We start from the raw sequence: 11,139 nt of genomic DNA, 5'->3' as shown, positions 1-11,139 counted from the left end.
GGGTGGTCGCGTTTCGTTTGACTGGAGTAAAGTATGGTAAAGGTAAATATATTGACACACTCCATGGCCAGTGACCAAAAAAAGTGGCAGTGAGTCACTGCCAATTTTAGATTAGATTTGCTGCGATTATGTGCGAATTGTCTCAGCTAAGTACGAATAGAAGCTCAAAGTCTTTCAAAAAGGATCCCGGGTAAGTGTGATATTTAGACAAAATCAAGTGGCAATCTGACGACGCAAGTTTCAACCACAGATAAAGTGTTTTAAAGGGCAGGAATACATGTACCTCGAACAGCAAAAACGCACCCGTACAATTTGCACATTGAAAATGTTTGAAAATATTATCGAGGGTGCCAAATCGTATCAAATAGTAGCTATTATTAGGGTTCTTCTGTCCGTTGTTCGGGTAAAGCGCTCGTGTGGTTGGAAAGTATGTTTGACTGGCCAATCAAATTAAATCTTCGCTTCCACTTTCTTGAAAAAGTGGAAGGCCAGTGAAGGTTAGTTATGATTGGTGGAAAACCATTACTTTCCAACCGTGATAACCCCTAATAAGACAGATAATATTAAGATCAATACTGAATCCCTAAACAGCAAAAACGGGGTACGCATTGTCATTGGCCCCTTTCAGCAAAACGTTGGAACCTCTAACCTGGAAGTTTTTTTCTAGGTTCGAGGGAAAACACTTTCAGCATACCACTTTTTTCTCCTCCAACCGCAAAAAAAGTCACTAAAAGTTCCAAGTAAACCTCGGTTCAGTGCCAAAGTTTTAGGGAGCGGAAGAGGTCCCTGAAACGTGGAACTTGTGAGACTGGATAGATTCTCCGTGGCACTCATTTTCACTCCCCCCCCTTCAGCCTGCGCATGGATAGCGGAGAGCCCGAGGCAGAGCCCCTGGGCTCTGCGGAACCTGCGTCTGTGCGAGCTCTAGAGCCTGCGATCTCTGACTTCAAGCGCAACTGGACCGACATCACGATCCTTGCTCTGGTGCGCGCGTGGCGCGCTGTGTACAGAAGTGGTCGAGCCAAGGACGAGAAGACGACGATGTTTAACGAGCGCATTTTCGTTGCTTACCAAGCTGCCGTCCCGTCGACTTAGCGTTCAAAGAAGGCAATAGAAGATAAACTCCAAGGACTGCTCAAGCACGTCTATTGCACGCAGAAGAGCTAAGCCAGCGCCGCCAGCAACATGATGAGCACATGACGCTATTGCGAGCTTTCTTGGACAAGCTCTAACGCATTTTGCCACGTTACGAGCGACGAAATGCCCACCACTGCTTTAGTTTTTCTCGTAAGTTGTTAGTCATAGCTGGCTCGAGCTCCGTTTGAGGCTGTGGGAATTTTCTTTCGTACTCCTGCAATACACTCTTTACTTCTTCTTCATCGATAGCGACAGTATCACTGTAGTCCATTAGGAAGTTTTGAATGATGCACAAAGCGTACACAATGTCTGGAGCAATCTCCGTGTCCAAATCGACCCCCCGGAGCAAAATGCGCCACCTACATTTGAGCTGTCCAAACGCACATTCTACACGGTAACGTGCGCGAGTAAGATGCTCGTTGAGGTCTTTGCAAAGTTCATCTTCTGTCTCCGCCAGCTCAAATGTTGTCACTAAGAAATTGGTATTTTGATAGCCAGAATCTCCTAGCAAAAACGGTGGCAGATTTACATGGGTGTCATCTCCAGTCGGTATCGCCACACTTGCCGCAGCCGCAGACACACTGGGAAACACCCGACCCAATGTGCTGTTGCGAAACACACGACTGTCACCTACGCGTCCTGGCCACTTGCAATCCAGGTCGCAAAACCTCCCCCTCCAATCGACAACGGCTTGCAATACTACACTATACCAGCATTTTCGATTGTAATACATGTCTCCATCATCGCTAGGTCGAGCAATAGGTATATGTGATCCATCAATACAGCCCACAATCTGTGGCACACCACACAACTCAGTAAAATGGGAAGCACATTGTACCAAAGGGGGGAAAGCTACTAAATCCGTGAGCTCTTGGCATACAATGGACGACACCTCGCGCACGATACCGGAGACTGTAGATGCAGCAGTCCGACGTTCATGGGCCGCGACCTCTTAGAATATATAGCCAGAATGATTGTGGAGAGCACGCAGCACCTCCAGGGGAAGATTTGCTGAACGCATGGGAAAAACAAAGCTTGGAACTTTTTTTTTTCAGGTTCCAGGTTATATTTTTGCTGAAAGGGGCCATTGGGTGTAGACCTGGAAAGCACGACTACTATGTACAAGTAGTACTTAGACGTGGGAACAAGCATCAATGAGTTAGCTATCTACTCCCTCGTGCAATGCCAACACGCGGGCAGATAATTTCAAGCATCCCCGGATCAAAAAGAGGGTAATCAAACGACGTCGTGATCTTAATATCGGACAAGCACACATCTATCCGACCTTACTCTTCGTCCGAGTCCTCCTCAGAGTCGTCGTCTTCGTCATCATCGTCAGACTCCTGTAGCCAGTCAATAAACTCTTGTATATCCTTCTTGGATGCAGCACCAACAGCATCCAAAGTTTCTTCCTCATCGACATTTGCCTGTTGGGCCTCGTGCCATTCCAGGATCACATCTTCCCCGACCCACTCCAGATCGTACACAGTCTGCAACAGAAATCGGAAGAGCGGGAGCCACAACGCCCGACGCTCCTCCGGCTCGGCACAGTATCCTTCGAGTGCGTCCACAATAGCCACTTGGTCCTCCTGTTCCACTAGACACCGTTTAATCACCGAGCTCCACTTCTGGAACTTGGCACGCACATCGCCCAGAATCGCCATCGCCGACTGTCCATTACCCGTCGGGATTAAGTCCAAGAGACCAGGCACAATGGCTCCAATCACCTCGGCGAATGACCGGTTCTGAGCGAACTTGAAGCTCTTAATCTCCATGAAAAGATCGTCCACGTTGTGTCCTGCCGCATCGCCAGTGTACACGTTCTCGCGGATAATCTGCTGGAACGGCACCTCCAACGCCGTCGCGTTAGCCTCAGCGAGAAGGTCATCTTCGTCCTCGTCTTCTTCCTCTGACGAGCTGAGCGTGTCCCATTCCTCCCAGCGGTGCATCTTCTTGGACACGACATCATTTGCTCCAATCAAAGTGCTCTTAAGCTTCTCCAGGCGACGTGCCTGTTTCTTGGCTTCGAGTTGCTCCTCGTCTTCGTCTTCGCTGTCCGAATCCACTTCAATGTCGTCCTCGTCCAGTGTCCAGATGCGTCCGACGCCGCCAACGCCAACCTCCTTCGGGTCCCACTGGATCGGCGTGTTATCTGTCGCTTGGTGCTCCTGTGTCGAAGCCTCCTCGTCTCCATCTGAGAAGAACCCATCGTCTTCTACCTGTACCAAACTCTTCGTCACCTTCGTGAACGGCGGCAACGTGAAGCCCTCGCCAATAACCACACCGAACGAGAGCACGCAGCCCTCACCAATGACAGCTCCGCGCTTCACCACCACGTTGTCACACAAGATGGCGTTCGTCACGACGGCGCCGTCTTCCACGACCACATTGGACCACAAGAAGCTCCCGTCGATCGTCACCTTCTCGCCGATCGCACAGTTCTTACCGACGGCGCTCTTCCGCACACGTGTGTGCTCTGCAATCGTCGTCCCCGCTCCCAAGATGCACTCGCGTTGGACGTCGCACGTCCTGGCCAGCGTCACATTGGCGTCTTTGTAGCGCATGCCACGCAGGTATTCGTAGTGGGTCACAGCTCCCGCGCCGAGATAATTGGCATCCGGGACCATTGGGAACACCCAGCGTTGCAGAATCGCCTGCGAGACGCCGGCGTACGTCCTGGGGTCCATCACTCTGGCTGCAAACTCGTCTGTAATGACCTTAACGAAGAACTTTTTGCCCAACTCGTAGTTCTGCACCTCGTTATGGAGGAAATCTCGTCTCAAATCTTGGTAGTCGAAGTCTTCGGCGAATTTGAGCAGCACTTCGGGGGAACAAATGTCCAAATAGCAGTCCAGGAGGTCACTACGTAGCGCGATCTGGGCGTGGTCCTCGAGAAACAGAGTCGCGAGACGTGTACTGCGACGATCGGGCTCGTCCTCGTACAGAACGAGCTGCGACGTGGCAGCGTCCACGCCCACAACCAGCTCGGCATCCAGCGGACGGACGCTCGTGGCGAAATTGGGTCGCAGTTCCTTAAAGATGCTCGTCATGATGCAGTTCGGGTCCGCCTTCTTGCGGCTCTTGTGTTCGGCGATCGCTGCCTGTAGGTCCACGTTGGCGACCACGTCGCCACTCATTAGGACGAACGGGTTGCTCTGAACCAACTGACGGCGGTCCAGTTCGCGAAGGGCGTCGCCGGCTGTGAGGCAGCTAGGACTACTGACGCACGTGACGTCCAGACGCTTTGCCACTTGCGACTCGTTGTCGATGAAGCGCTCGATGGCCTCGGCGTGGCCTGTGCAGAAGAGCAAAACTTCCTGGACACCCGACGCAGCGAGGAACTCGAGCGAGTATTCGAGCATTGGGACGTTGGCAAGCGGAAGAAGAACCTTTGGCAGCGTCAGTGTGATGGGGCGGAACGTCTCGGAGTACGAGTCGGCGAAGAGCACGGCCTGGAGCGGCGCCTCGCGACGAGTATCATCGCTGGCGGAAGCGCTCGGATTGCGGCGGGGCATATTGGATTGAGTGGCACCGACAAAGTTGGTGTCGCAATTATTGTCAAGTAGAATTCAAAATATAATTTTGAAACCAAATGATGAAGCCTTCTATTTTAGCTTTTTTTCTTTACAATACGAGTACCGGTATTAATATGCAGGGCCTGTGGCTCGGTTTAATACAATTTTGAAACCTTCACTTCTACTTCCAAACATTACTCGCCAGCGTTCGGGGATGCCACTACTTGGCTCGGCGTCGTGCTCGGCTTTCGATGTGTCGACTCGCAAGGTACCATCGCTGGCGCTGGTGCCTCGTGGATATCTGAACCATGCAGTGCGAGCCAAGAAGAAGGTAGCGGGCAGCATTAAACACTCAAAGCAGCAGAACCAGACTTCTGAGCGACCTCGAGACGAACCAGACGGCGCTTCTCCGTCTCCACCGCATCCTGCGCGGCGTGAATCAATCGGCGACACTTTCAAGGAATCAGACGACCAGCTGGAACCTCCACAGGAGTCCAAAGCGGGTAATGAAGAGGAGGGAGGAGAAGTTGACAACCACGAGGTCGCACAATCAGAGCTGAGACTTGGTGAGCGGTTTCTAAACATGATGGCGCTCATGGCTCGCCTTTCGACACAGTCCTTAGGAGACAACCAGGTGCCTACGCTAGCGAGTCCAAATCGTCCGATTGGCAGCTCGCTGCCCTTCAACACCGATAAACCGCTCTCAAGCACTCCTCAACGAACTCTCAGTGCTGCCACAACTTTGCCACCTCAGCAACAATCACCAATTAAGTCTTCTCCAACCTCACCCGTACACGCTGTACGCAAAGTAGCCAAGCGACTACCGCGTGCATTACAGGGTCCTCTCACTTTCGACATTTGCATGCTCCTACCTACTCCTTTAGACGAACGACAAAGCCCTTTGCGGTCGCCAGTTCGACGGAAGCGACTGCGAAAACGGGTGCGTCGTCGATTGCGCCGTCGATCTCGACGCTCTTGGCAGGCGTCGCATGCCTCGTGGCCACCTCATGCTTCGGCCGACTACATCGTGGATCATGCTCGGCAAGACATTGCAGGCATCAATGCTGCTCGCTTAGTGCAGCGTCTAGGCGTGAATACCCAGGCCCTTTCTCGAGCAAGCTCAATGCCTCTACCACCACTGAAGTGGAATAGCAGCAGCATCCTCCAGCCCAACGCGACGGATGAAGAAGACTATCAAGAAGCTCATCGTAGCGAGGACGACGAGCAAGAAAGTGACGGTGACAATCTAGAAAGCGACGTTGATGACGAAGACGAGGACAACGCCCTCACCTGTAACAACAATGATTTAGATAGCAACGAGGTGAGTTGGAGGGCTCATGATAACTGGTAGATTGACTCTGGTTGTGCATGGCTACTAACTCTATGTGGCACTTATCGTGACTACTCTGCGCAGACGCCTTTATCTACTGGCAACACTGAGGCGACGACAACTCCATCTATAAGCGAAGAGCAAGAAAGAGTTGCCGACACAACCTCAACCAGACGGCGACCGCTTTATCACCAGCCAGCTTGGATCTCGCCAGAGCTGCACACCTGGCTTGTCACGTCGGGGTTATTTGCGACCAAGCCACGCCACGAGTTGCTTTCCACTGACCTCTAAGCACGCTTCCACCTAAATATTAACACCACGGTCGCAGCCGTGGACTCGCATTTATTTCACTTCGTCCGCTTCTCATCGCGAACTTGTCGTCCTGTTGCTTTATGTTTTGCCGGACTTGTATGTGCCCGCCGGCGGTTTGTAGCAGTCGGGCAGCATTTTGCGCTGCACCTCGTTGAAGGCGAATTTGTCCGCCTTGGTGTTCATGAAGACGTTGCGACGACGCACACCATAGAGCCGCATGTTCGCACACAGCGCAGCACCTTGAGAGGCCTGCAGGTCAGCGCACAGCAGTCGCGCCTGCTCGAGCGTCACGGACATGGCCGTACGGTCCTTGCCGCTCTTGCAGCACGTCACCCGCGCTCCCCCAAGAGCTCGGCAGAAATCCGAGGAATCCATCAAGAGCGCCACGTTCTTCTTGTACTGACTCGTCGGAGAGCAAATGTGGTGCTCAATCTGCACCAGTAGATCGTCCAGAGCTTGCAGATCGTGGCGGTCGATGGCCATTGCAGCTTCGTCCGCGTCATCGATGGCAGAAGACGAGACGGAGCTGCTGGCTCGCAGTCGACGGCTTTGTCGTACACGGTTCTCCGTTTCTTCGGTTCGAAGCTGTCGATACAGAGTGTAGATTCGCTTCAGTTCGATCAGATTGTCCCGGTTCACACGCTCCTGTAGCTTGACAGCGCTGGACTTGTACGCGTGTACTAGACTCTGCTTCTCGTTGACTCCTTGGGAGAAGAGAACGCAGCGGATGTGAACGACACCGTCACCCGAGACGAGAGACGGTGGCAACACCGACACGTGCTCGTCATCGATGCCCATGGTAAGCAGCAAGCAGTTGTTGTCGTTCGCGTTGGATCCCGACGGTGTATACTTCTTCAAAGAGAAGAAAGTGCCTGTGGTTGTGTGTCGTCGGAACTGGATAAATACGTTGCGTAGCCACCGTGCGCCAGCGGCAAAGTCCTCCAGCATACCGTACTCTTTGCCCTGTGTACTCAACAGCGACTCAAAGTTCATAAGAAAGCCAAACGTCGGCGCCCGGTCGATCTGCGCTTGATGCAAGGCGCTCCCACTGAGCGCCAAGTCCAGCGACGCCAGTAAACAAGCCGCTGTGGCCGATAGAATCTGACTGCCGATCACAGTAAGACGGTCCTGCAGGTCCAGACGCAGCTTGAACGCTGCCAACGAGTCGTCCGTGGTCGCTGTCGTCTGCGTTGAAGATGCCGACACAGGCGATGTCGGACTCTGGATTTCCTCGTCGTTGCTGCTTTCCAGTAGAGACTCGTCTTCCGACGCACCGGTCGGGGTGACGGTCAAGATTGCAGCCGTAGACGGGAAGCCTCCGTTTGCGAAGCCCTTGGTGTGTGCTGCAGGGCAGCCCATAGTCATGGTGTGCCACACAAAAGGTCGAGACGAAAGAGGGACACTACGTCCCTGTTTGCTGCTGGTCGGAGGCTTGTACGTGCAGAGGAACTGGTCCTGCATGTTGGTGGGCAGAAACTGCCACAAGTTGAGGTTTTTGTACGTACTCCGCTTGAACGGAGCCACCGCTTCCGTCTCTGCTGTCGATGCTGCACTCGCCGCAGACGAATTGGAAGCTCCCAAGGACTCTCTTTCATTGGCCACAGAGACCGTACCAGCACGCTTAGCTGCCAAGAAGAACTTGCCATCCTTTTGCTCGTCCAGTAAGCGTTTTTCCTGTCGGATGAGGAACTGGCGCTGCTTGAGATACTCTTCCTGCTTCTTCCGCAAGAACTCCAGCTCCGTATTCAATCGCTCGACTTCACGAGGGGCAGCAAGCTTCGCGTGCAACTGCTTCTGTAGCCATCTTGTTCGTTCCAACGCTTGCTCTTCGAGGAAATCTAAATACGCAATCGGCAATGCAAAAGTACTTCGCGGCACTCGCAGAATCTCATCCACCGCCACAAAGCGAAGGTTGCCGTTCGGAGCCTCATTCAGAGCCCCCAACCCGGTACCAGTGAGGAACGTGTCGTTCTCCATAAACGTCCGCACGTCGCTGCCACGAATCGCACCGTAAAAGTCATTACGTGTTGCTGTAGCCATCTTGCCAGCCGTCTCGCGACCAGGAGCAAGCGTTGTGGGGATAAGATACTTGGCATTTGCCATGTCCACGCCTGTAGTCGGGAGCACGCTTTGTGGCGGCACTGACCGGAACGCTTGAACCACTAGATGTACACTCTCACTGTCACTAAATAGACTCGAAGACGACCCACTTCCGACGGGTAGAGGGCCACCCGGTTCTCCAACTTTCTTCTGTGGCATTGGATTGTTCGTAACAAGGGAATCTCTGGACGACGTACTGCGTTCTGTCACTGTCACTGCACACGGCGTCGAGCCTAACAACTGTCCATCCAGCAGACACCTCCCCACTCCAAAAGTGCCTTGAACATTACCCGGACTCTGCGAAAGTTGCGTCTTGCACAACGCCAGTCGGAGTTGGTCATATCGCTCCAGTTCCGCCGTCATAACAACCGAAAAGGGCACGGGAGCTGGATCCCCCGAGGTGCCACAAGCTGCTATACACGTGGCCACTAACGTCGTCAGTTTGACTGCATCGGTCACGCCAAGTTCCACAAGCGTGTTGCTACTGCGGATGTAGCCACTGACAGTGACGAAACAGCCCGTGCGGTCTTTATCCTTATCCAAATGTTCCACTGATTTTGCCAGTTTGCTGTGTCTGCCCATCATCACTGAGATTGACAAGTCATATAATCGACGCGGCGTGTTTTCCGGTGTTGCAGACCGCGTGGAGCCACTGGCACTGCTGCTAGTGAGTCGATGCGGGTTGTGGTGCCTCCTCGTGCTCATCTCCACGTCGTCCACCCCGCTAATTTCCGTGTCGTCCCAGTTCTGTGATGATGACGCACTCGCCTCCAATAAAGCAGAGACATTTTTTTCAGTGGGACGGAAAGTGTGTACGGCAGTCCCTCGCACTAGTGACGAACGACGACCGTCCATGGAAAAACTCGACACGGAATTGTTGACCGCGAATTTCGACGCTCGGATGGCGTCGGCCAGTTCTTGGCACGAATCGATCCACCGCTTCTGGTTCTCGCGGCTCTCGGCTTCCAGCAAGAGCGTGTGCGCATCGGTTCGGATCTGGAACCGGAACGGGGCGTGACCCCCGCCACTGCGGTCCAATACGATCGTGTCTTCGGTGACGGGGATCTCGCCTAACAGCTCCAATTTGTCCTCGGACGTGAAGTAACACAAACTCGGACAGTCGCTTCGAAGAATGAAAAACCTCGTTTTCCAGTTGCGTCGCCAGCTGCCCTGTTTCGTCAGTGTGCCAGCGCGAAGTACGTCGTCCGCAGTGAACGTCGACGGCGCTATAGGTCGCATTGGAGTGCGCTGTTTCATCCTGGACGCAGTTTTCGCTGCTTTACCGCGATGGCGTAACGCGCTGAGCACTTTGGAGCGCTCTTTCGTCTCGAACACCTCGTTGTGGAACTTGCCAAACGTACTGCACAGCGCTGTGGAACGCGCCGTCGTCCCTGTTCTCTGTTGCATCGGACACACGCAGTTTTGCCAGTTAGTTTCTTGTTTTTTTGCCACTTGGCAAATAATTCACGGATTTATTAAACTGAGACTTTACCACTCCGTCATTCAGGTCGATGGTGCCAACGGAGGATGACGTATTGTGCAGGTTGCTGAGGAAGTCGTCGTCATCGACGGCCATGATCTTTTGCGTCGGGTCTTCCATCGAGTGCGATACGGAACGCACAAAGGGCTGCGGGCCTTCGACCAGGAATGTGCGAAGGCTCAGCGGATACGAGTCGTAGATGGTGGCAGCTCCTTTGGCTGCAAGTCGCGCTCTCCCCACTGCCGCTGGAGACGCCATCGCAGCAGACGATAGCGATGACGCGAGCGAGCGTGCGATGGAGAAGGAAGAGTGCTAAAGGACCAGTGCCAGAAGGTAGACAGACGACCGACAGACACACAGGGAGAGAGGGATAGGCGTTTTTTGTCCGTCCCGTTTCTGACCCCTTTGTCTTGGAATTTGTAAGCAACGCATTCGTTCTTTTTGGACCAGCACACATTTTTATTCGAGACAATGGACTTCTTTTTTTTTCAGCAAAAAACCCTATGTGCACAGTACATACTGCGCGTGCAGCAACCGCGAGTAACACGTGCGCCTTTATTGAAGGCGGAGCAAAGCTCGGCGGTGGCCAGCATTATCGCTGGCTGCAAGAAGGTGGTGGACCAAGATGTACATTGCCTTCGAAATATCCAGCAGCGCAAAATAGGTAGACAAATGCACCCGTACCCACTTTCATGAAGCCTATTTTTCAACCTCCAGGCCGACACCTTTGGCTAACGTAAGTTATTTAAGGCTAACGTAAGTTATTTAATAGTGTAAGCTGGGGCGCCAAGCACCGCGCAGTGCAAGCATGAGAAGGGGTATCGATTCAGACGTCCGGTGCAGCCACGATGTGCAACTTCAATGTGCGCGCGAGGCGCCGACTTGCCCGAGGCGAGCGGTGGTCTCCACACTTGCGGATAACTGGAAGCAACTCGCGTCAATTGCTTTTATTATTATAGCGCTCTTCACTAGTCTGAAACGTCTTCCACAACGCGCGACGCGACTAGTCAACCCACCGAAACCGGATCTTCCGACGTTCATGTACACTTGCACCTTCAAACACCGGCAACAAAAAAGAAAAATAACGGTTATATTATGTCAACTTCAACTACGATGAACGTCTCAAGTATCACAGGCTCACTTGCCTCTGAAAGGCAACGGCAAAGTCCTCAAAGCTGACGACACCCTGTCCACTACGGTCCTTATCGGCAATCCAGCGCTGAATTTCCAAATCCGAGAGGCGACGACTTTGTCTAGCCATTTGC

General features: G+C 53.1%; 3 protein-coding genes across 3 annotated transcripts; 1 reads left to right on the top strand and 2 right to left on the bottom strand.

Moving 5' to 3' along the window:
* Window positions 1–2,368: 2,368 nt before the first annotated feature.
* Window positions 2,369–4,652, bottom strand: PITG_09932 (translation initiation factor eIF-2B subunit epsilon, putative; the record flags this gene model as incomplete). The annotated part of the gene is made up of 1 exon (XM_002902433.1): window positions 2,369–4,652. The coding sequence occupies one exon, from the start codon at window positions 4,650–4,652 to the stop codon at window positions 2,424–2,426; it is 2,229 nt and encodes a 742-aa protein (XP_002902479.1).
* An 862-nt stretch (window positions 4,653–5,514) lies between these two features.
* Window positions 5,515–6,273, top strand: PITG_09931 (uncharacterized protein; the record flags this gene model as incomplete). The annotated part of the gene is made up of 3 exons (XM_002902432.1): window positions 5,515–5,795; window positions 6,004–6,013; window positions 6,124–6,273. The coding sequence occupies 3 exons, from the start codon at window positions 5,515–5,517 to the stop codon at window positions 6,271–6,273; spliced, it is 441 nt and encodes a 146-aa protein (XP_002902478.1).
* A 99-nt stretch (window positions 6,274–6,372) lies between these two features.
* On the bottom strand, window positions 6,373–10,186 carry PITG_09930 (type II inositol-3,4-bisphosphate 4-phosphatase, putative; the record flags this gene model as incomplete). Its single annotated transcript, XM_002902431.1, has 2 exons — window positions 6,373–9,792; window positions 9,887–10,186. The coding sequence occupies 2 exons, from the start codon at window positions 10,130–10,132 to the stop codon at window positions 6,373–6,375; spliced, it is 3,666 nt and encodes a 1,221-aa protein (XP_002902477.1).
* Between the last annotated feature and the right edge of the window lie 953 nt (window positions 10,187–11,139).

This window comes from Phytophthora infestans, genomic scaffold (genome assembly GCF_000142945.1).
Source record: "Phytophthora infestans T30-4 supercont1.17 genomic scaffold, whole genome shotgun sequence".
In the NCBI taxonomy this organism is placed as follows: Eukaryota; Oomycota; class Peronosporomycetes; order Peronosporales; family Peronosporaceae; genus Phytophthora; species Phytophthora infestans.
Note: the sequence above shows the minus strand (reverse complement) of the source record. Positions and strands in the feature narration are given on the sequence as shown.